General features: G+C 39.8%; 1 protein-coding gene across 1 annotated transcript in view; it reads left to right on the top strand.

The window, feature by feature from the left end:
• Positions 1 to 26908, top strand: part of COG5 (component of oligomeric golgi complex 5) — a 192878-nt gene that overhangs the window by 78099 nt on the left and 87871 nt on the right. Inside the window, exon 7 of the mRNA XM_075274097.1 lies at positions 17595 to 17725. Coding sequence (XP_075130198.1) covers positions 17595 to 17725 — 131 coding nt within the window. The remainder of the gene's footprint in view (positions 1 to 17594; positions 17726 to 26908) is intronic.

Raw genomic sequence — 26908 nt, 5'->3', positions numbered from 1 at the left:
TTAATTAATGACGTACCCTAAGGATAGGTCATAAATATGCAAGTCCTCTACAAAACATGCATGTGTATATGGGAGTATGTGTAGTCATGTGTCATCTTTGTATACATATGTATAGAGGATGACCATATAAAAATACACTCTGTAATGTTGAATTCTACAGGATGTTACAGGGAGGGGTATAGGAGGAGTAAACTACAATTTCCAGCATGCTCAGGTTTTTTATTGTTGGATATCAAAGGACCTTGCTACGGGGAGGAGGTATAGGAAGAGAGAACTAGGTATAGCTTTTTACTTTTGTATATTAGTAGACTTTTAGGGATGGTGCATAGGAAAAAAAGATGTACAAGTCCCATGATGTTCAAGCTGTTATTATTGGATAGGAAGAGAGAACTTACAGGGAGAGGGTATAAGATTACAGAACTATTCATTCTAGCATGTTCAGTCTCTTATTTTGGGATATCAGAGGACAGTACAGTCAGTGCAAGCATGAAAGGTGAACAGGTATATCCCCCAGTGGGCCCTACAACTGGGTGGGTCCCCAGCACACCCTTCATGGCAGAGTACATTCAGTGTGCCTCATATAAACAATTTAGCATCTCAGCTAGGCTGAGTGACAGTAGAATATCCTGAATAGATTATTTAAAGGGATTGTGACATTATGGACTCATTCCCTGTCCTGTCGATAAGGGATAAGTGTCTGATCACTGGGAGCTCTGTCGGTGGATCCCCCATTGATCAGGAGTACAAGGGACCATAAGTCCCCCTAAAGCCTCCTTGTGAATGGAGTGCATTTAACCCTTCCTATACATAACTCAAATAACATGGCCACATGTCATTCCAGTGATTTATGTGTACATTTATCCTATTAATATTATAAATGTGAAATGTTTGTGGGTTTGTGACTTTGGATGTTCGGATGTTTGGCGGTCAATCACGCAAAACCCGCTCCACCGATTTGGCTGAAATTTTCCACAAACATAGTCACTACACTCGATTGCGCAATAGGCTACTTTTCGTCACAATAGCGCACATACGTTTTTCACAGGACCCCCACAAAACCCAAACTCACATCACTATCTCTGCAATCTCACACACTTTGGACCATAGCAAGCCACAAAATTCATATTACCCTCTACAGCAGAGGTCAGCAACCCCTGGCACACGTGCCAAGAGTGGCACTCCTGCCATATTTCACTGGCATGCCTGCAGCACAGGACCTGCAAGAGTTAAATGAAGTCTCTGCTAGAGCTGAGGCATAAGGACACTCCCCTTTGAGAGGGGTGCAGGAAACCCAGGGGGTGGAGCTTAATCGCTCAAGTCTCTGCCTGCTATAGTGATAGCTCCTGCCATCTGCACCCTGCAAAGATTCCCGGAAGAGGACAGGAAGCTGCTAGCAAACTGAAAGTAAGAAACACACAGCTACCTTCCTTTAGTTCCTATTCTCATTAATGTCAGGCATTTGGGGTTATTAGTTTAGTGTTAGTAACTCCATGTGCCTCACATTAATAGGAATAAACCCCATCATGTCCCTCATATTAACCCCTGTGTGCCCCATATAAAGGTTACTAATATGTGAGACATATGGAGCTACTAATAAAAGACCTCAATAATGAAGATACTTAATTATTACCTCCAAGTCTCTCACATATCAGTAACTAGAGATGAGCAAGTACTGTTCGGATCAGCCGATCCGAACAGCACGCTCCATAGAAATGAATGGATGCACCTGGTACTTCCGCTTGGACGTAGCCGGCGCGCTTAACCCCCTGCGTGCCGGCTACGTCCATTCATTTCTATGTGAGCGTGCTGTTCGGATCGGCTGATCCGAACAGTACTCGCTCATCTCTATCAGTAACTCTTACACAGGGGTTAATGTGAGGGACATGATGGGGTTAATTGCTATTAATAAGAGGCACATGGAGTTACTAAACTGTCATGCACAGGGCCAGACTTTATGTGGCTTGCTCAAGAGTATCCTGTGCCCAAAACCTACATGTGCTGGCGCAAAATAACAAATCATACAACGTCGTATATCCAAGTATATTCACTTGAAATACCTCTGTCCCAAAGACACTATGTACAGTTTCTCAGAACACCGTATAGCAGCTCAAATACAAATTACGTTCAACACAAAAGTCTCACGTATTCTCTGGATTACAGCAAAAACAAGATACACAGTTACATTTTATACCCCATACTTTATACACACTACTAAAACCTTACCCGCGCCTGTATTTACCCACTTCTACAATCACCGCAGACGAAGTCGTGGGTACCAGCTAGTAATATATATATTTACTGTATATACACACATATAATATATGCCATTGGACATGTTTGGTCAGTGGCACAGTTTTCAGAATTTAGCCTTTGTACACCAGTACAATGGATTTGAAATGAAGGTGAACTTAAATGCAGATTTTCAGCTTTAATTCAAAGAAAATTTACAAAATGATTGCCTCTTAGGAATTAGTCTTTTTTAACGTTCCCTTCATTTTCACAGACTCATGAGTAATTGGAAAACTAACATAATTATAAATATAAACATTATCTTTAATGCCTTGGTGCAAATAGCTTGCAGTCAATGACTGCCTGAAATCTGGCTGGCATGGACGTTACCAAATATGGAGCTTTGCTACATCAACCCAGTAGCCTCTTAACATAATTAAAATGAATATGCGACAATGATGGAGTCAGTCATCTGACTTCAAGAATCCATTTTACTTAAAATAAAATTGAAAACCCACAAACACGAAGTACCTAAAGACTATAGTAGCAAAGGCCTGGCAAGGCATCTCAAAATTCTGTATTGTTGTCAGTGGGCTCGATATGAAGCAGCATTTGTCTACCAAGCATTTATGTCTATGTATTATTATTATTTATTTATATAGCACCATTAATTCCATGGTGCTTTACATTTGGATAATAATCCTTAAGTAATATGCAAACAGCACGTATGCGTGTTGCCAGGCCATGATTGAATGGCACTGACGGCACATGAGGTCAGTAAGCACGAGCTGCAAAACGGACTGGAGTAGGACCTGTCCTGAGTTTTGCTTACACCAGATCTTGAAAATACATGGTAATTTCTTTGGGGCCATAGTAATGATGTCAGTGTCATAGCCTTGAAAAACATGGCTAGCACATTGACTATGCACATGGTCATGTGCATAAAGCCTTATATAAATATATGTATATATATATATATATATATATCTATATCTATATATATATATATATATATATATATATATAATCAGGTGGACCCTGCTTCGCATGGGTATATTTCAGTTTTTGTTTGTGTAGTGGCCCCATAAGAATTGCCCAGTTTTGCACTGGTGTGTTTTGTATGTCGTTTGTATGTGTGTCCATAAGCGTCATGTGATCATGTGTATCGCATTTTGGATATCAGTGAAAAACCTGTGATCGGTTGTTATGGAGAACTGGAGTAAAGCTGTGTGTATGTGACCTTGTGTAACAGTGTCATCTACAGCACCCTGCCCCTTTAAAGCTGACATACAGCTGTGAAGAAAAATAGCTGGGTTGCTATGGAACCTGGAGTAAAGCTCTGATGTGTGATACTGTGTGCTGAGCTGTGTATCTAATCCTCCAGTGTGTGGTACTGTGTGCTGAGGTGTGTATCTAATCCTCCGGCGTGTGGTAAAACCAGATTTGATATGATAAGTGAAATGTATTACTTTTTTCTAATTAATTATAATTTTTTAAAATTCTATTTCCGGTGCATAAACGTTTCATCTTATCTGAGCTTTTCCTCTGCTCTGTTAACAGAATTTAGTAAATTTTGGGTGTTATCTGTAGATCTTCTAGTGTCATCCTGTCTTTTTTTTAAATCAGATAATTTTTATTAACAAATTTTTCTTAGCATAAAATCAAACAATCGACAAAACAACAGCAACACAATAACAATTCAAAGTAAATATGGAGACACAATCTGACACATAAAGAGGGAGGGGGGGAAGTCCATTAGGACCCCCCGCTAAATCTCCCGAACCTCCTTTGATTTCCATGTAAAGAATAACATTCAGGGGATCAAGGAAACAGAGAAAGTTGAAGTGTGAGATCTGTTCCTAATCAGAGACGGGGAGGGAAGGCCAGGTGTGTCCAACCATGCTCCCCAAATTTTTTCAAATTTAGTTTGGGCCTTTCTCTGTATATATACTCCCCTCTCCAGCCTAATAGTATTATTAACTCTAGATATCAATTCCACTAGAGAAGGAGGACCCGGGTCCAACCAATGATAAGCAATTAATTTTCTTGCCTGGTATAAAACCCTGGACAACCCTATAAAATCCAGGCTTTCCGTGTCCACACCCTCCCCCAAAAGACTTAGGAGGCAAACTAATGGTGATTGCAGAAGTGCAATAGTACACCCGGCCAAGCAAGGACAGTACCTGACTCCAGTAATTGGCTAACTCCTGACATTCCCACATCATATGCAGGAGATGTGAGGGTTCCATTCTACAGCGGGGGCATTTGGCATCAGAACGGATATGCATACAGAACAATCTCTGTGGGGTCCTATAGACCCTATGCAAGAGATAAATATGAGACAGTCTCTGCGCTTCACTAGGGGACAGTGTTGGGGTTAGGGCTAACACATCTCACCAGGTTTCCTCATCCACCGCACCAACATCCCCCTCCCACCTTTCCCTAGTCTTGTCCGGGAAATCCTCCAAGTATGCCATTAATAACTGTCGATACAGTGCAGATATCATTCCCTTAGTAATAGATCCCATAAGAGTATGTTGCAGTGCGGGGTGTAGTCCAGCTGTCAGGGGGGTATGTATACTCTGAACATGGAAGGCATGACGAAGCTGAAGATACTGATAAAACCACACCTGGGGTATAGAAAAATCACTCTGAAGGTCCGCAAAGGTCTTAAATATCCCGTTATCTAGGATATGACTAAGGCAGTGATTTTCAACCATTTTTGAGCCGCGGCACACTTTTTACACTTAAAAAATCCCGGGGCACACCACCAACCAAAATGGCACAAAATGACACTAAAACAGTACATATTATACATATAGTTAATAATATAGATTCTAAATGGTTGATTCTTTGGTTGAAATAAACTGCCGCAAAATCTGCAACAAAAACGCTGCGTTTATGCAACGTGGGGCCTCAGCCTTACGCCTTCTGCATACAAGTGGCACGCATGTGGTTTTCACTGATATAAACATTAAAAATTAATTGACAGGGCCACAAATGCAGACAGATATAGGGTATGTATAGGACAGATATAGGGTAGGTATAGGACAGATATAGGGTAGGTATAGGACAGATGTAGGGTATATATAGGACAGATATAGGGTAGGTATAGGACAGATATAGGACCTGCTCTATAATTTTCAGCTCTTCAATTTGGCCCAGATACACAGCCACAAAAAGAATGGCTGTATATATGGGTCCTTAGAAATGTATAGGTCTGTACTTTTATCCACAGTTGTGTATAAAAAGTCTGGTCATGTATATTACAGGTTACAACTCAATATGCCTCATATTAATAGCAGTGAACCCCATCATGTCCCTCACATTAACCCCCTGTGTGCTTTACATAAGGGATACTGATATGTGAGACATATGGAGGTGATAATTAAGTAAATATCTTCATTATATAGTCCCCCATATGTCACACGTTATTAACTCTTATGTGAGCCACACAGGAGTTAATATGAGGGACATGATGGGGTTAATTGCTATTAATGTGAGGCACATGGAGTTACTAAAACTAAAGTAATAACCCCAAATGCCTGACATTCATAAGAATAGTTACTAACCTGGTGTTTTCTTTTACTTTCACTTTGTTCAGCTTCCTCTCCTCCTCTCCTATTCAGGGCTGCAGAGCAGGAGCTCCTCCTCACGTGTAGCAGCAGGTCCCTTATCCTGTGCAGTGAGAGGCTCACCTCTGATTGGTGGGCAGGGAGAGAAGGGGGCGTGTCCTACACCTCAGCTCTAGCTATCAGAGCAGTGAAGGGACGCTCCGTCTACATTTACAAGGGCACTGGCTGCTGTGCCAGCAAAATAGGTCTCCCGTGCCAATCTTAGCACGCGTCTGGGGAACTTTCCCCGCGGCACACCCGACCATGTGTCACGGCACACTAGTGTGCCGCGGCGCACTGGTTGAAAATCACTGGACTAAGGGACAGGACACCATTATCCCTCCACCCCTCGAAGCCCGTTAGCACAGTAAATTCAATCAAGCGATTATTATGCCACAGAGGAGTAAATGTAGTAAAGCCACAAGTACCTAACAGTTTCTTCCCCCTATCCCATACCTTGTATAAGAGGGCTAACGTGGGGAGTCGAGAACGAGCGGTTGGTAGGGGACCAGCCTCCAAAACAGCCACCGGAACAGTCCAAGGGGTATCTTGCACACATAGATGGCCCGATCTCACCGAGCCCAGCGGAAGTCCCCATCCCTGAAACTGCTGCAATTGCGCTGCCAAAAAGTAAGTCCAGGCATTCGGAACTGCCAAGCCGCCCTCTGTCTTGTCCCGCTGTAGTGCCTCTAGACTGATGCGTGAGTGTCATCTTGTCTATTTAGCCTGCAATGTAAGTTGAAGTGACCTCTACAAACAAAATCCATCCACAATTTGCAAGTGTCAGTCTATAATACACATTATGACCTGAGTGAAAAATCAAACTTTTTTTTTTTTTAATAAAAAAAAATGGATAGTGACATGGAAAATTAAAGAATTATGTTTATTAGAAATTCTTGGTATTAAAAAAATAGGTAATTTTCTGATGATACATTCCTTGTTGTGATTGTAACAATATGTTTGTGTTGTAACCTAAAGAAAATAACACTGTTGCCCAATTGTAACTGTAATAAATAATATTTAACAGTTGACTTTAAGGTTACTTCACATCGCATTAGCTCAGAAATCGGTGAATGAAAACGTCCTGCATACACAACTTTTTTTTTTTTTTGTACAGCGCTTTCAATTTATAAACAGTGGACACCCAACAGACTCCTTTATAACCAATGGAGTTTGTTGCGCTCTATATGTGTCTGCTATTTTACGGTCCTCCAATAGACCAGAACAACTGACAGTCTTAGTGTGAACCTAGTATTACTGAATACACTCTGCCCTGCCTGAGATTTAGGGTGCATTCACACTGAGTAAACGCTAGCTTATTCTGAACGTAAAACACGTTCAGAATAAGCGGCGTCTAAAGCAGCTCCATTCATTTCTATGGGAGCGGGGATACGAGCGCTCCCCATAGAAATGAATGGGCTGCTTCTTTCACTCCGTGCAGTCCCATTGAAGTGAATGGGGAGTGCCGGCGTGTACGCTCCGGCATGAGCAGAGCTTGCCGTATACGCCGGCACTCCCCATTCACTTCAATGGGACTGCACGGAGTGAAAGAAGCAGCCCATTCATTTCTATGGGGAGCGCTCGTATCCCCGCTCCCATAGAAATGAATGGAGCTGCTTTAGACACCGCTTATTCTGAACGTGTTTTACGTTCAGAATAAGCTAGCGTTTACTCAGTGTGAATTCACCCTTAGTCAGATATTTAAAGCATGTTGCTCCTTCCGTGCTAAGCAGTTTAAGCATCCCACCTTCTTGCAGTTCATAGTATGTGATCTTTTTTTTTTTTCTAGCTTTATTTGGGGAGCGGGGGAATTGAATCTCCTTCTCCAGCACTTGGTTCTTTATCTCAATCTGTAGTATTCTTATGCTAAAATGTCAAATGCCAATAGGCTCTTGTAGAAGAGAAGAGTGCCCTTGCATTGAATTGAAAACAGCGGCTGTGATACCATCTTTAGTCAGGAAGCACACTTCAGTTTCTTCTCATTAATTACACTAGCAGATTTTTCCCAGCCTCCTCTTTAGCTTAAGCCAAAGTTAAGAGGAAGGGGTTTAATTAGCACAGGTGGCCGCAGAGTTTGTTCTGTATTACATACTTGCTGGAAGATATATCAATGACTCTGAAGATCTGCACAGTATTTTCTAGATAATGAAAGAATATCTGGATATAGTAAGTAACGTAGGTAAATAAAATTGTTCAATAGCGTCACTAGATAAAATCCATAGATCCTCTTCATTTTTCTCACACATAAAATCCATATTCCTGGAAGGCCCTTTTCATTTTCTCAATCTGAAATGATTATGAGATGGCGCTACTAAAACTGCCCTTGTCATCACGGCAAATGGGAACCAGTCACTAAATAGAAAGAGGCCTATCAGTCCTAGTAATCCACAGACCAGTACTAATGTTATGTTTTCTCTTAAACGCAACAGAGCTGTAAAGTAAAATCTAGCCCCTTTGACTGTTGGATGTGCCTGTAGTTAGGGCTTGTTGACATGTTCCATCTTAGACACAGTCACACATATTTAATGGTACAAATATATATATATATATATATATATATATATATATATATATATATTAGATCAGTAGCGTAACTAGGAATGACGGGCCTCCGCAACGAACTTCTGATATGGCCCCCCCAAAGACCGCCTCCCCGCCCCATATTCCTGCACGCATTATTATGCCCCATAGTTCCCCCTGCACACAGTATTATGTGAATAGTGGCCCCTGCACACACTATCATGTACTGTAATACATAATACTTATTGTAATAAGTCTACTGCCTGGGGAAGAAGGGGTTACAAGTGCCAGTGAAGAGTGTTCTCACAGTTTTCACTTAAAACACTCTTCACAGACACTGAATGTGCACTTGTAACCCCTTCTTCCCCAAGCAGCACACTACTTGTAATTTGGAAAGGAGAAAGGAAAGGCAGCTGCCAGCAAAGTATTGTGTGCTGTACAGCCTGCCCTGCATGCATGGGTTAACCTCAGCAGTCTCCACTGACTCTTCAGAAGTCCTCAGCGCTGCTGCTCTTCTCACTATATAAGATGAATTCCCCCCCCCCCCCCCCCCCCCCCGACACTATCTTCTTCCTGCACTATGTCTCTGCCCCTCCCCCATTGTCAGGACGCACGCTGAGGCTCTCCCCCGCCTGGAACCTGACACGTTAGGGGGCCTCAAAAAGTAAACTGTATTTTTTATCTCTTTTTTTGGCACATTAACTAGTGAGGGGGCCCAGGCCCCTTAAGGTGTCGGTTGCGATACTGTTTTAGATGATGTTTTTATATTGTATATTTTTGTTTCTGATGCTCTGTATTCAGAGGTATAGCTATAGGGTATACAATCGAAACTGGGCTTGGTGACTGAGAGGGCCCAAAGAACTCTTTACAACATAATAAGACACTAGTATTATAGATAGTACATGGTAAGATGAGGCCCCTTTATAAATTTTGCACTGGGATGCAGGAGTTTCAAATTAAGCCTCTGCTTGTATTATTACTACTTTTATGTATGTGCTTACTTGTGTTATTATGAGATACCATATATGACATATGATATAATCTATCATTGGTTAACGTTTATGATTCCGCACCATGACTCTCCCTTCTGCTCCCCCCCAATGTAGAGATACCTTTCCAGTTGTGGATTTTTATTAGAAATTGTAATCTAAAGAACATTCTTTAACTTTATTTTGGTGCATATAAAGCATTTTTTTCCTTTTTTATTATTAATCATTTTCAATTGAACCTGTCTTATGAAAAGAATATATTTTAGTTTTAAATCTATTTTGTTGATGGCTTTAGGGTCACTGTACATTGTACTGCTTAGTCAGTGCTTCCCTTTGGGCACCCAAAGCATTGCACACTAAACTGCAGATTTTGTAGCTAGCAAAGTAAAAATACAATGCAATTATGATTTTGTGGCAGCTACAGGACAGTGGTTTATAAACAATTTACTTATGTATATTGTATACAAAAAGTACTGTATAAAGAATAAGAATATTCTCTGTCAGGTCTGGTTCACAGCTGCGTTCGGTATTCCGTTTGGGGAGTCCGCTTGGGGACCCCCCGAACGAATACTGAACTCATTAAAAAGCGGTGAGCATTGAAAGCACACGGACCCCATAGACTATAATGGAGTCCATGTGTTTCCCGCGTAGTGTCCACATGAAACATGCGGAGAGAACAGTAGTGCTTGAAGTACTTTTATCTCAGCATGACTCGTGCGGACACTGCGTGGGAAACACATAAACCCCATTATAGTCTTTGGGGTCCATGTGCTTTCCTTGCTCACTGCTTTTTAATGCATTCGGTATTCTGTCCGGCGGAGACCCCAACGGAATACCGAATGTAGATGTGAACCAGGCCTTAGTTGTGCAGATTACAAGTGGAAGGTCCTCTGCTGGGACATAGTGCATAGCGGTATGTTGTCCTAGCAGTTGAATCTGGACAATAAATTAAGGTCCTGGGTCCTAAGAAGGTATTTTACTGGAAAGTTGTCAGACCGAGCAGCCCATTTAATTACAGTACTTTAGGCTGCTGAAAAACTGCTGAGCAGCTGATGTTTTAGTCAGTACGATTGATCTTAATAGTCAAGCAGAACTTGTTCTAGTGAATCAGCCTGCCATTTCCATTAGATTTTCTGTGAAATATAACAAATAATACCTAACCACTTGCTATTTTATAGATTGTAAGGAGTCATTGAATCTAGAGTGTCAGCGTGTTAACATGTCTTGGTATTTTTCAGAAATTGGTAGCTTAATACCATCTCATTAGTCATCTTAACCACTTTCAGTAAGTGTTCATACAAAGCAGTCTTACTTTTCAATGGCTGTCATTATATTTGTAGAAACATTCGATGCATGTGGTCTCCTGGCTTACATAATAGACTAAAAACCCTATTTGAGACTATTTGATAATGTATAGCATTACTATAAAAATCATGGGCCAGCAGACAAACATTAAATCATTTTCTTATTCTTATAGACATAAATAGATTTGCATACTACAATATAGTATTTTCATGATATGTCTAAAGACGGTATGTCGATAACGAGTTGTTTTTTTTTTTTTTTTAAGTGTGGATTTTAGAGCATTTTCTAGCCACTTAAGAGAAATTTCCACATTGAAGTCACATTCTTTTCAACAGGAATCATTGAAGGAAGCAGTTTTTAGCACATTGAAAAACGTAGCTTGACCTTCCTTTTCTTTAGGAGTTTCCGTGCTATACTAGTGCTAAAAACCTTAGAGTAGTCAAACAATGACTAGCGGCAAATTTAATAAAAATAAATAATAATTAAAAAAAAAAATTGCATTGGAAAACCGCAAAATCTGTGCATATGTTTTAACAGTTTAGGTTTTTGACATTTTTTTCTAATTTTTTTTTTGGTAATGAAAAAATCATGTAAACGTACCCTTGTTGTACCCCGGAAGCCTGATGAAGTGCGTCTAGCACGAAACGGTCGTTGTTTCATTGTCTCTGCATTCCATTTAATCCATCTCCGATTGTGTATGCTGTCTAAGTGCAATTTTTTAATGATGACGAATTAAAGCTTGAAAATTTTACTTTTGGTTGGTGAGTGCCCTGTTTCCCTTTACAATTTTTTGCCCAAGACTTTTTTATATATCCTTTGAACAGTGAGCACCACCTATATACCACATCACTTTGCCTGCTATTCATACCTTGTATACACATTGAGGTGTTGTATTTTAACACAGAACAATGCCACTACCTTCATATATCTTTTTAGTTTATACCCTTGTTGAGAGCCCACATTGCGGAAATGCAGCGTTTTTTTGTTGTTGCAGATTTTCCCGGTGGTTTCTATTGAAATTTTGCGCATGCGCAATAGTGCTCCCTCCGCAGCGGTACTGCGTACGCTCCAGCGGGCAATATTATCGAACAGGAAAACGTTGCTGGAGCGTGGTGGAGGCAGTGAAGTAGAAGGAGCAGGAGGAGTTATGCAGCAAAAGCAAGATGACGCTGGGATGTGCATAGAACGTCCACCATGCACGAAGAGAGTGATTTATATAATCATTTCAAAGGTAATTAGAAAAGGGGGGGGGGGGGGTCTTTTTAAAAACGACTAACAGCGCCTGAATAGCCTATTTAAAGACTATTCAGGCATATCTTTATCTCAAAACACTAAAATGTGTAGCATAAGGGAAATGTCTAAGGACTTCCTATATATTTTCTACTAGCTTTTACCCGCGACTTCGTCTGCGGTGATTTGAGACATACAGACAATGTGATGTGTTGTATTGTGTATGTCGTGATACAGGCAAGGTGTTGTATTGTGTATGTCGTGATACAGACAATGTGATGTGTTGGTGATGTGTTGTATTGTGTATGTCGTGATACAGACAATGTGATGTGTTGTATTGTGTATGTCGTGATACAGACAATGTGATGTGTTGTATTGTGTATGTCGTGATACAGACAATGTGATGTGTTGTATTGTGTATGTCGTGATACAGACAATGTGATGTGTTGTATTGTGTCAGACAATGTGATGTGTTGTATTGTGTCAGACAATGTGATGTGTTGTATTGTGTATGTCGTGATACAGACAATGTGATGTGTTGTATTGTGTCAGTCAATGTGATGTGTTGTATTGTGTATGTAGTGATACAGACAATGTGATGTGTTGTATTGTGTATGTAGTGATACAGACAATGTGATCTGTTATATAGTGGAAAGCTATATGTAAATTTGAGTGAGTAGAGTGAGGGCTACTCCTGAGGTGACAGTAAGGAGTGTGCAGGCAGGTTGAGGCAGGAAATGCCATGTAGTGTGTGTGAGTCTATAGCTGGGGCTAGGAGTCCTGCTTTTGTGAGTCTCCTGCTAGGAAGCCATGTTGTTTAGTGGCACCAAAAGTAGCCTGTGATTCAATCCTAAGGGAAAACTATGGTTGTGGAAAATTGCACGCAAATCCGTCCAGCCGTTTTAGAGTGATTGAGGAACAAACATCCAAACTCACAAACATCCAAACACACAAACTTTCACACTTATAATATTAGTAGGATTCCTTTTGTGGTCATTCCTAACTTTGGCTCAAAAAAACCCCAAAACATCAAAATCTGCAATAAAAAACGTGGTGCTTCCGCAACGTGGGGCCTCAGCCTTAGGTAAGAAATTTTAGTCTGATGTGCATGCACTGTGAAATTACGAACCCTCTTGTTTACCACCATGATATTTACCTTGCTTATACTTTCTTTGCTTACATTCACATGACAATGAAAACTGACCGTGTAACCGCGTTTTGTTTTTTAATGGCCGTAACATAGCTGCATTAAATTCATGGTATGTGAATATGGGCTATTCATATGACCAGTTATGAAAGTCCATCAAAAAATAGGTCACAACTTATTTTTGTCTATTTTCACAAACCTCTCAATATACTCAAATGTATGAGAGATCTGTAAAAGCGAGTGCCCCTTGGGTTCAAATTGGCTGTGAAAACTTTACATTTTTCATGACCGTTTCTACCACAAACATGTCCGTCTAGGCTTACACTTCATTTGTAGTTTCTATTGAGAAAAAAAAAGAATGTAAGGAGGATTTCCCAATGTATACGTCTGTTGATAGTGTAAAGTTACCTATAGGATCCTATATTGTGCAGGGTACATTTTCTTGCAAAATGAAGAGTACACTTCTGTATACCAGCTAATAGAGTTGAAAAGGGCTATCCTTTGGCCTCAGGTGAGTAAACTATGTCTGGGGGGTCTGTAGTTACTTTTGGAAAGTTTCCGCTGCATACCACAAATGGATTTTGAAAACACAAATGTGAATGTAGTCCTTTTTTAGCTTTATGAAGTTATGGATCTTCTGTTGGTTCGTATTTGATGTTGATCCATAACATACGCATCCTTTGAAAGTCTCTTCTAAAGATTAAAAACCTGCTTCTGAATCTGAGGCGGCCTCAAAAATCTTTTCTATTAATTGGCGCAAAGACTTTTATTTCTTTGCAGCCAAATGCACCAAATGTTTCCGCTGCATTTTCTGGTCGTTGGCTGTGAAGGTGTCTGCCAGGGGAATAAGAAATACCATTATATAACAGACGGATAGAGACATAAACCTCTTTCACAGAATTCATTGTATCACTAGGGATTTTGAGGCCTCCTTTCATCTGTAAATGTGAATCTAAAAGACATCCTGAAGTTGTTTTGTCATTTGATATTTCGACACTGCTTGTTAACATTGCCTTTTGGAATGTAAATTGTAAAATGGCTCTAATTTTAGAATTCCTTCCATTCTGTAACTTGATGAGTTCTCATTATTAATCTTATTATCAAGCTTTGGTAACACTACCTGTCTGTTGTATCATGTAATATAACAACATTCATATTCATGTTCTGACTCTGGTTGATCCATTTGAACTTTTTTTTTTTTTATGAGGAATTTACATATATTCCAGGGAGGCTATAGTGGTTGTTGGTAACATAGAGAGCATGTGTTAGGGGGCTTCACACTACCGTCGGTGTACGACAGCTAGTGTCCGATGCTAATGTCTGCGCAAAATCTTTTGCGGACATTAGCATCAGACACTAGCTGTGTCCGTTACATTTTGCATTGATTTAATGGGACATCATGTGCGTTCTTTTACAGTCCGTGTCTGTCCTTAAGTGTCCGTTCACAAAGATGTCCGATTTTTCAAGCAGACAGCAAAAACCTACATGTCGGGTTTTGCTGTCCACTTGAAAAATCGGACATCTTTGTGAACGGACACTTAAGGACACCCATGGACTGTAAAAAAACGCACATGATGTCCCATTAAATCAATGCAAAATGTCACAGACACAGCTAGTATCCAATGCTAATATCCGCACAAGATTTTTCGTGGACGTTAGCATCAGACATTAGCTGTCGGACACCGACGGTAGTGTGAACGCCCCCTAAGACAGAAGAAAGAGAAGTGGCACTCACATTTCTCTAAAACCTTCTTGTTCTTTATTGGTAACTCATTGCAGGACAAACATTGTGCAGCAAATATATGACATCTGCACAAACTGTATGGGCAATGGCCTTCCCCCAGCCCTCAGTCGTACCCATACCCATATTTATGTTCTGACTCTGGTTGATCCATTTTGAACTTCTTTTTTTTTTTTTTTTTTTACATATTTTTCAGGGGGGCTGTAGTGGTTGTTAGTAATATGGAGAGCATACCTCTCTTGTGTCAAGGTGCAGTCTTTCTGCCAAGAAAATTAGCTTTTAATCCAAATTTCTATGAGCTGTTAGTTGCACCCTGGACAAGGCCTCACCTTCCAGAGCAGCTTTTTAGGCCTGTGATCGCCAATCAATGACACCGGTTGTATAAAGTTGTATAAAATTGGCAGGTTCCAATGTACTCTGACAACAGGTGAAAAACAGTGCTTTATAAACATGGAAACAACCTGGTTGCGAATGAGCAACTCATTTGCACTTTCACACACACAGTGTATGTGCAGTATGTGAATAAGAGTGTAATGTAATGCACTACTATGCTATAATCCAATTATTTTGGTCACCACCATTTAAAGGGGAAAATGTGGGGGGGGGGGGGAGAAAGAAAGTGGCAAAGAAAAAAGAAAAATAATATTTATAAATAATACATAACCTTTATGCAAACGCCATAAGTTTACACATTCATCGGGAAAAATGTTCTTAAAATTCATGACCATATAACATGCAGCAGAGGGGACTATTTATTCCCTTTGTTACACTTCCAATCTATACTGTTTTTGGAAAACAAACCATTAACTAAAAATCAGAATTTGTGAACATATTTTGAGCATAAAGAATTTTGCTCATTTGGAAAAAATTAATACTGAAAAATCTCAAAAAATCACTCAATTTCCACCAGTGCCAAAACATTTTAAAGAGAAACACAATCTCAATTATAAAGAATTGACTGTTTGGGGCATCCGTCATCTGAAATTTGAGACCAGAGGCGGTAACTTGAATATCCAACTGTTACATGCAGAAAGTCCTTGGATATATAGACTAAATACAGTTAAACTATATCCACATTGTGGATAAAAAAAAATCTGCGGAAAAAACACGTTTTCAAAAACACGTGTTTTAGAGAAACACAATACGTTAAATTTAGCTGCACAATCGCAAGTGGTTTCCCTATGTAGAAAACAAAACACACAGCAAAAGCACAATGGCCATTCACGTCACTCTTTTAACATTTGATTAGTGGAAGCCAAAAAAGGAGTTAAACATATAGCCATGTGTACAGTATATATACTTGTCCTTGTGTATGTTTATATGTATTTTGTATGTGTTGTTAACATCACCTCCTATATTTATATTTTTTGGTATAATTCTTCCCATGAGGTCTCCATGCAGTATAATGCCATGTTCTAGTAACTCATTATACGCTAACTATGACCTTTATTACAAGCACTCTACTTTTTCATAAAAATAAGTGATGCATTTTTTGTGACAAATATTTAACGATGTGATTTTTAGCTTTGTTTTTTTTTTTTGGTCTCGTGTCATTTTGTAATTGCCAACCTTCATCTATTGTAACAAATGAAACAGACATTGATGTTGGCAGATGGAAAAGGCATTTCCCTTTCTAAATATTTGTTTGCGTAGTTTTGTTCTGATTCATTGATTTTCTGACAAATGGTGTCAGTGCAATAAGTGCTTCCTAAAGCGTGCTCCTCAGTTCTAGTGGATCTTGTAATGGGATGGATAAAGGGCTTAAATTAAACTCTCCAGAACATGAAATATAACAAAATATTGTTTTATAAATGATTTAGTAAACTCTTACAAGTGCGTATGGCAGAGACATTTTTTTCTACCCCTTGACTATGACTGTCACCAGCTATAAAAAAATGTATTTGGTTCTTTTTGATGTTCATATAACTAGTGAGTGTTTGTTGATTTAAAGATAACGCGACAAGTCGATTTGGGACATGAAGCCACTCACATGTCTTTATAGATTGGGGGTTTAGTCCCGGATTTCCCTGTTTTAAATTCATATGTGCCTGCATTTAAAAACAAATAAACCTTTATACTTGTCAATGAGTCTCATTGGACTCCTCTCTGGTGCTCCCTTCACCTGTGCAGCACTTCAGTGAAGCCGAAGATGTACATTCCCACTTCATTGTACTCCTCTAGCTTCAGTAAAGGACTGTGCTGGGTGTATGGTGGCAGGGTGAGTATAAAGATATTTTCATTATTATTGTGGGCACTTATGGCTTTACAGCTAGGTAATATTGGACCCTAAACTCCTGTTCCAGGACCTATGTCCTACAAGGACTTTCTCTGCCGGTTTTGATATGAAACCTCTTTGGAAACCTGGCAAGCCCCATTATTGTCTAACAGATCCCTGGGTTTCTGTAGGTAATTGCTTTTTAAGTAGACAGGGTCTCCGTCTTTCCGGTTCCCTTATAAAATCAAATTGCCATTGAGAAGATAGAAGCTTTAGCAAATTTGTATAGGTTTACTATATTTCTGTATATAGTTCTGTGAGATTGTCTCAGAGAAATTAATGGCCCAGATTATTTCAAATCCTATAAATATAACCCTACAATCTGTATTCTTTTGATTGACTGTTAAGATATGATGACAACCACCATGGCTGACATTACAGCTCCTGCAGGGGTTGTCATCAACCTCTTCAGTATACACAAATCATTTCTAAGTTCATTTGCTAAGGTTATGGGTATCCAATAGCAGACTCCCTTGAAGCAGTATGATGTTTTATCCTTATTGTTTTTTTAACTTATATACTTAACAAATGTTTTGTTTTCTAGACTACCTTTCACAAGGGGTGGACCTTTCAGGAATAGAGGTTATCGAGAATGATCTGCTTTTTATTGGTAGAGCTCGCCTTGAAGTTGAAAATCAAGCAAAACGTTTACTGGAGCAGGGAGTTGAGACCCAGGTAAATAACCTTTTCCAGTGCAATTTCTGTTGCTTTTCTATTTTCTAAACTAACATGTAATATTTTACAGTTCTGAAAGCCACAAAATATTATTCTGAAACCTTTGCAACAATTTAAATTATTATTATTATTATTATTATTATTATTATTATTATTACTTTTCTATACAATTTAGTTTTGCTCAGACTAAGTTCACAATTGCGCCGAAGTCTCCTTTGGAGATTCTTTTGCAGAAACCGATGAAAACGGCAAAGACAAAAGTCCTGTATGGAGGACTTTTCTCTCCACCAGTCGCAGTTTTGAAATGGCAGACACCTGGGAGACCACATTTTAGTAAATGGGGTCACCAGTGTCTGTGTGTAACCGATAAAGCAAGGGTCCGGCTCTACATCCTTCAGGTCCGTGCAATCAATGGTGTTAATTTTGGTGTTTGATATGCTATTTAGGCTCTGTAGTAGCAGGAGAACAGCACCAGGCAGGAGCTGACAAGGAATGTGATTCCAGGCTCTGACAATATCTTCTGATAGGACCTCTCAATCATGAAGCCTTGCTTGCTCCTGTCTAACACTGACCGCCTGACAGTACAAAGCCTAAATAGCATATCAGGCACCAAAACGAACTGCACTGATTTAAGAATTGGAGTTGGTGAAGGTGGTGGAAGGTCCCCTTTAATAGTAAACAGGGTAATGGATAGATATATGAATAATGAAGGTAAGAAGATTGCCTTATTTTAAAAGGACCTTGGAAAATAAAACTAGCAACATGATCATGCTATGGGCCAACTACCCATTCTACTCTCCAAAGTGTAAGCTCACATGGCAGGCTTGTTTTCAAGTAGAGGTTTGATCAAAACTTGAGTGTCCGCTTGGTAAAGGTATTTTCTTTTGTTTAAAAAACGAAAGCCTTTTGAATGTCACATCTTTTTCTGTTACGTCATATTCTGTATTCATTAGTTGAAGCATAAACCTTCCAATGAATAGGAATGTCTTGCTCTATTTTCCCTAGTTTCCTAGAGTTTGATTTGTATTAAACTATATACAGTTTTATGTAGTTGTTTAGTGCCATGTTTCTACTTATTTGGCCTCAGGTTTAGCCCAGGGCAGTGTCAGTGTGCAGGCATTATGCAGATTGCTTGTTGCCGATGAATGTCAAGTTAAAAAGAGGACATGTTTTCTGCAATATTAAGGAGCACTGGCTTAAGTACTACTGGTAGTTATGTCATTGGTATAGTCTGCTAGGTGATGAAATATTGGATTATGTTTTATATCAGTATCTGCTGGATGTACTCAGCTTCAAGCTGCTCCATAAAGCATAACTGATATGAGGAGTAATAGAGGTCAAAGCAGGTAATAATGATGTGCATGCGTAATACTTGCACATTTTATTACAAGCAAGGTTTGTAGAGCTGGTACTGCTATCAGCTATATAGAGCGATGGATTTGTTGTGTGACATAGAATGATAGAGCAACTTTGTCCTCAGTGTATCAAAAGTAGCTTTGGTGGGATTTAGTCTGTCTGTTTCTAGCTAGCTATGTAATGATTGACATATTGATTCAACCCTCTCCTGAAATCTGTCTATTCATCTGGTTGTACAGTATATGAGATTGAGCTTCATCCTTCTGTTCCCTACTGTGCTCCTCATTTATTATCTTTTAACACCATTTCATGTGATGCTGCAGAAAAGGTAATGATCGTACCAGTACAGCTATTAATGTCAGGCTCCTAACCTTTTGTGTCTGAATTTCAGCACTTTCTCCTAGTAACATACAGTACATGCACAGCAGCTTGCAGAAGCTTAAAATGACTAAGAAAGGTATTTGCTTTCAAAAGAAATGTCTTAAATTATGATCTAGGCACCAAATGAACTTACATAGCTGGCAGTTACAGTATAACTGTGCCATTGGTGTGATTACATTTTAGGATATTTGTACTTAGCCTTATAAAGCTCATTTTACAAGAATTCAGATGGAGTGGGATAGGGATAGATCATCTATTTAAGACCACCAGGGGGTCAACACTCAGAACCCATGTCAATCAACCATCTTAAGAATTTGTTGGAAGTTTCTACATCACTTTCATGGATAGCATGGGTTGTTACCAGCTCATTCCAGCGATACCAATCACAACTGCTATACAAATGCATGGGGCTGTGCTTGGTAGGTAGCTGTTATCCCAATACTGTGGCCTCTTCAAACAGCTGATCCAGAAACCCTCCGATGTCGGAGCTTTCTCCGATATGCAATTGATGATCTATTCTAGGATTTGGTCATCAGTTATTCAAGGGGTTATCCAGGATAAATCAACAATTTGTGTCCTCCATGACCCCCCCCCCCTCCAACTTTCTAATGTATCCTCTTTTTTTTTTTTCTATTTTATATAGTTATTCAGTTATATATGTAGGTCATGTGATCTACATATATTACATTTTCCACTGATGGAACAGGTCAAGATATGGATTAGACCGAAGACCTGTTATATCAGTGTAAAGGCCTTACCTTCCACAGCCCCATTGTACTTACCATTATCTCTGGGTTCAGGACCAATGCGTCATCCAGGGAAGGCCACCACTTCTTCTTTCTTTTGACAGGGTGAAAGAACTACAAAGTTTTTTTTAATAACCAGTTAGGATTAGACATCATTTTAGATGAGCTAAAATATGTGATTTTGTGGTGATTTTAAGAAGATAAATTTGGGTCAAAACTGCAATATAATTTACCACTTGCACACTGATGTGATATGTGTGAAATATGCGCATTAGCAGCCATGTTATAAATTGTATATCAGTCATTTAAAGCTCTAGTTATTTGATATACAAAACTGAGAGGACTGCTACCCTGACAGTTGGGTACCATGTGGAAAAGTTGTCCTGCACCCTCTAAAACAACAGGACACAAAGTGTCTGTCAAAGTAAAACAGAGTATGTTTACACACTGTATACTACCAACCGGTGTTTTAGTACAAACATTTCAATGGTCATAAGTATACACAAATTTTACCATTTGCTGTTTCTAAATATGATCTGTCTTATATTATTATGCACATCGCTCGGAAAGTGTCAGTATCCACTTCCAGTTCCTGGTGTGAATACTGGTCTCACGAAGATACAGATAGTCAGGAGACATTATAGGTCGGTTTAGTAATCCATCATGTTTAAGATGGGTTCCGAAATATTCAAAATAGATTCATGAACTTGAACTGCTTTTTCTTTTTATCGCACATCCTATCACGTACCATAGATTGTAAAGCCTCTTATGTTTTGTGTTGAGGCATATAATAGAGCAGACCTTATTGGTCCTAGCTAGTGTAAGGTGAATTGTCCAGGGGTATGTCCATGTAACTTCGTCCCATCAGAATTTTTTTATGCATTTAATTTTTAATGCCCTTTTTTTAAATTTCTAAACGCCATTTACATACTACAATAATCTAAGATGATCATATCAGCAAAAAAAATTACATGCTAAATATATTAAAGCTAGGGAATAGAGTGTTCTTGATCCAGAAACCAGAGCAGACCTGCAGACCAAGTCACTTGTATTTTCAGCTTTTAAGGATCACTGGTGATTTGGTGGATGTTCTGCAGCAGTGAAAGTGTATGTGGCCCTGGCCTAAGACTTCTTTTAGAGTTAGTTCACACGGGGGAAAGGGGGCGTATTTTGGTCCTGATTTTGATGCGGGAAGCAGTGGCACTCCGGTCCGGAGTAGGCCCAAATGAATGGGCCTAGCCCGGAGCGTGCTGCCACGAGGCGGATGCTGCGGCTGAATCTGCCTGAAGAAAGGGCAGCTTGCTTCTTTTTTCCGTGATAGGCAACATGCCGCTCACAGAAAAAAGTAAGCTAGCGTTCTACATAGACCGCTGTTGTGAGTGGGCGGATTATGACATGGATTCAGCGCCAAAATCCGCCCCCTCTTACCCCGTGTAAACGGGGCCTTAATCCTGTTTCTCGCTTTCATTTTTTGGACATGGAGACCACTAGAATATATTATTGCCTATGAATTTCTGTGGATCGTAATAAGGCAGGATGAGTTGCATATTTTATTCGTAGGTTTTACATCTATTTGCAGTGTATATAGATTTTTTTTTCCTGTTGTTTAGCGATTTATTTTGGCTCTGTTATATGTATTACTCCCAGATAATACTCCAGGGACTTCTCATTTCCTTTCTATATGTTGTTTTAAATCTTACGGCTATCATTAATATTGAGATGTGAACCCCCTATAAATCTTGACCGGCTTTGTTTCTATTACGTTGTATAAGATGTAAAATGACAGTGGAATGCCGTCTGGCTTATATATCAGACGCCCATACTGGCCTTTTCTCTTCCTGCTATTACATTCTTTATTTTACCTTGAATATTTTGTGTAACTTTGTGTAACACTTTGCGTAACTAATAAAAACTCAGAATGTCAGAACACAATGAAGTGCGGTGTGTATAAATGACCAGGAAAATGGCTTATCAAACGCAGCTTTCACTTGTCAAGGCAGACCTTTGGCACTTTCGTACTGAGAGAGTGAAGCCTAGTTATTTCCCCATGTCATTGTACAGAAAAGTGCTTGTAAAACAAGATTCCGGAAGAAAAAACCTTTTGCTTTTGATGATGGATTTAAGCCCTTCGTGTATCACTCTTCCTTCGTCTCTCCTTGGATAGTGTTTTAGTCAGTGTATAGCTTATCTGTACACTTTAGCCAGGTTATGTGAGGGTCACTGCATTAAATAAAAAGAGGTTATTTCTATTTTAAGATGTCTTTCTGGAAATTGTTCGGTTTAAAAAAAGAAATTTCATATACTGTATATATATATTTAGTGCTGCACCGTTTCACTGAGACTTGCTGGAAGCATTAACAATACTGTACAAGTGTGGGGGATGGATTTGCTACTAGCAGGCAATGTGGTTCAGCATGTGCCAGAGCACAGTTCTCTCCCTCGTCCCCAGGCAGCAGATGGAGGTGCCTCTTGTTGAGACAATTGATTTTTCGATTGTACGACTCTACAGCAACATCAACAGTGTTTCAAACTCAGCTTGTATTTTTCTAAACCAGCTGAGAGAAGCAAATATTACTTGTAAGATATGCAGAGGTTAGAGCTAGAAATGTATTTTTGCAAAGCAAATGCCCTTATTATGATGATTTTATAGGTTGCCATTTTCTGAGATTATGATTTTTACACTTTCCAATTTTGAATGCATTCCACTTCTCTTATCACATGTAATGGACCAAGTATTCTGCTTATTTCTCTTACACTTAAAGTGAACCATGAATTATAAAATTACTTTACATAAATGAGCAGTGCAGGAGAATATGAGAAACGTAAAATCATTCTAAAGAAATTGGTTTCCTTCAACACTTATTAGGCTGCTCTCCCCCCCCCCCTTATCTTCACTCATTCATTATACTTTGCCGTGCAGCACTCGATCATTCCACTTCACCACAACGGACCTTTTACCCTTTAGAAGGTCCGTCAAGGGAGCAGATACCGTGGCAAAATTGGGTATAAACCGCCTGTAATACCCAACAATGCCCAGGAATGACCTAACTTGTTTGGTGCTCAGAGGTCGAGGCCATTCCCAGATAGCGTCAACCTTGTTGGTCTGGGGTTTGATTATACCACAGCCAATCACATACCCCAAATAGTGTGTCTCCTCCATCCCCAAAGCACACTTTTTGGGGTTAGCAGTCAGGCCAGCTGCTCTCAAAGAATCCACTACAGCTTGTACCTTAGGCAAATGACTCTCCCAGTCATTGGTGAAAATGATGATGTCATCCAGATACGCTGAGGCTTATTTTCTATGAGGTTTTAACACTATGTCCATTAACCATTGGAATGTAGCTGGGGCCCCATGGACCCCGAATGGTAACATGACATAGTGAAAAAGTCCTTCAGGGGTGATAAAGGCAGTCTTTTCTTTGGCGCTATCTATCAGGGGTACCTGCCAATATCCCTTAGTGAGATCAAGCGTAGAGAAGTACCGGGCTCCTCCCAGCCTCTCAATAAGTTTGTCTACCCGAAGCATGGGGTAGGCGCCAAACTTAGACACCTCATTTAGTTTCCTGTAGTCATTGCAGAAACGCAATGTCCCATCTGGTTTGGGTACTAGAACAATGGGAATAATGTTATTTAAAAATAAATAACATTAGAGAAAATGGCACAGCATACTTTGTGTGGTTACTGACACCATAATAGATAGAAGTCATTGGGGTTGCTTGAGTGCTGTTGGTCCATCTTGCAACAAATCCATTACTTCCAGCATATTCTTTATTTTGCTCCTGAAGAAAACAATGGAAATGTCAGTGCAAACATTAAAAATCCTGATATGTGCTATTCTTGGTTAACTTGAATGACTGTTCAGTGTGCCGCCACTCATTAAGCTGCCAAGAGTCCTTCATATAAATGAAGCAATTAAAGTAAGCCAATAAGCAGAATATGAGATGAAATAATAATACATAAACCCAGGGGTGTAACTACGGGGGTAGCAGCGGTACCCCCGTGGTAGCGGCTGCCACAGGGCCCGGCACATTAGGGGGCCTGTCAACAGCCGCTACCGCTGCGGTTTTTTATTTTATTTTTTTTAATAGGCCGTTGCCGGCTGGAGTTACTCCAGCTGGTAACGGGCCCTACTTACTTACTGATCCTGATCATGGGTGGTCCATAGTACTGTGTGCAGGGGCCACTATGGGGCATAATACTGTGGGCAGGGATCACTATGGGGCATAATAGTGTGTGCAGGGGCCACTATGGGGCATAATACTGTGTGCAGGGGTCACTATGGGGCATAATACTGTGGGCAGGGATCACTATGGGGCATAATACTGTGTGCAGGGGCCACTATGGGGCATAATAGTGTGCGCAGAAATGCAGGGGGGGTCGGTTGATTGAGGTCTTTTGCTGTTGGGGGAGGGCACCATTCCTAGTTATGGCACTGAACCATTAATATGTGCTTTTGAAGAAAAAGTAGGGTTTGTCTATTTTAAAGTATATTGTTAAATATTGTATTACTTCAGGCAGTAGAAATGACTGCCTATTAGGGCATGGGTCACAAAAATGAAATGTCATAATCTGTCTCTTGATTTTAGCAAAGAACTACAATAAAATGTAGAATTTCATGAACAGCCAAGGTTTACCAGAGGTTTTTTGGTGTACCTTACTGGAACACCCTCTTTGTCATCCATATGGCCATTTAATAGTAATGTACGGTATTTAACAGTAATGCATCACATGATGTAATATATAAAGATGGACATTTACTAATAATCATTATTTATATAGCTCCAACAAATTCTGCAAAGCCTTATAATTCGTGTTGTTTCTGTGTCATGGTATTAATGAATATGCATTTGTAGTTATGTATTAAATAAAAACTGAATCCTCCCAAGTGTCTGCTGTTGTGTCCCTGCCTGTTTAGTGCATGTTTTGTGATGCAACACTTTTCCCTCTTCCAGCTCATTTAATCCCTAGTCTGCCCAGCTATTACTGGTATTACCAGTGTGTCTCAGTGCTCACAGACCGTGTGGAGAATCCCTTGGATTATACAAATATTATTCTGACATTCAGTGGACACAATAAGAGGATTTCTAAGGGTTTTAGCAATATTATGTTTGTGGATTTCCATTAGGGTCTTACTTCCATGATAAACCCTGGTTTCACTTATTCTTACTGCAGCAGAAAACAGCACAAGTACCAGATATTACTAAATGTCTGCACTTTGTGTTCACTTTTATATTTCTTATAAAACCTGAAACTTTTAATTGACTTCTTGGGGTTTTCTTTGCGTTCCACTCTGTACTGTTTCTATCAATTTACATCATATTTGTATCTTAAAGAAGCTGTGTTCCCTTAAGTGTTCAAATAATTTTTTTTTCAATTAGCATATGCCACAGTGTATTATCACACTTGCTTAAAGAGTATCTTTCTCTTTCCATAAGTCCAGCTCTTTCCATCATTTAATAGGTGCTCAACTGATTCCAGCACAGGTGGAATCAGTTTCTCTGGTCACCTCTTTTCCTGAGCAATAAGTGCTATTAGTTTTGGAGCCTCATATTCTACATAAAGTCTCTGCTCTCACGTGGTTGGTGTCAGGCAAGTGGTGTGATTCCAGTCTCTGACACTGTCCACCTCTAATTCCAGCTCCGAATCAAACTCTTTGTATGCTCCTGCCAGACACTGCCCACCTGACAGTACAGAACCTAAGTAGCATATCAGGCACCATTACCCAGGGGATGCTGGAGGTTAGAGAAAAAATTCCAGCTGTGCTGGAACCAGTGGAGCAGTGCCTATTACTACTAATAGTAAAACACAGGTTAAAACTTCTAAAATGAATCAGAGGAGGGTGACCAATTAGGGGATGGGTTGATTAGAGTATAAAGACAGGTTATCAAACTTGGCGTTCCTCAGTAAGGAAAAGAGATGGCTTAGAGGTGACCTAATTATGATGTATAAATATATGTTTGGACAGTACCGGGATTTTTCCAATGATCTCTTTATACTGAGACCCATAAGTATGACACTTATAGATAGAAAATCTTTACAGTAAGGTTGGTCTTACACGAACGTAATTAAAGTCTGCAAATGGTCCGCAATTGCGGGTTTTCAATTGCGGACCATTTGCAGACACATTGTATTCAGTGCGGCCTCTTACACCGCCGGATATTTTATCCGTGGTGTGCCGTGCCGTGACCGAGGTCTGCACTGAATACCGCAGGTCCACAAAAGCTGTGAATTCACGGCACTGCACGGACTCGCCCATAGAACTCTATGGGCGCTTGTGGCAGGACACGGATGTCTGCGAAATGTCTGTTTGGAGTAAAATAGTAGTGTTACTGATCAGCAACTTGCGGACTGTAAAACCAATACGGTCATGTAAGACCAGCCTAAAGAGTGGTGATACTATGGAACTCACTACCACATTATGTACAAGTGTAAGATTAACCTGGATTCCTTTCTTGACAGTAAGAATATCAGAGTTATGAAAGCTAGAAATTTTTGAAATAGGATGTTGATCCAGGAACTCCAATTGCCATATTTGGGATGCAGTTGATGTCTACCTCCATGTTGTTTTTGTTTTTTTACCTTCGCCTGGATCCACCTGGTCTTTATTGAACCTTTATATACTATGTTATTACTTACACTCACCGGCCACTTTATTAGGTACACCATGCTAGTAACTAGAGATGAGCGAACAGTGTTCTAT

The sequence above is a fragment of the Leptodactylus fuscus genome, chromosome 5 (assembly GCF_031893055.1).
Source record: "Leptodactylus fuscus isolate aLepFus1 chromosome 5, aLepFus1.hap2, whole genome shotgun sequence".
Lineage (NCBI taxonomy): Eukaryota > Metazoa > Chordata > Amphibia > Anura > Leptodactylidae > Leptodactylus > Leptodactylus fuscus.
The sequence above is the reverse complement of the archived record's forward strand: the minus strand, read 5'-3'. Positions and strand labels throughout refer to the sequence as shown.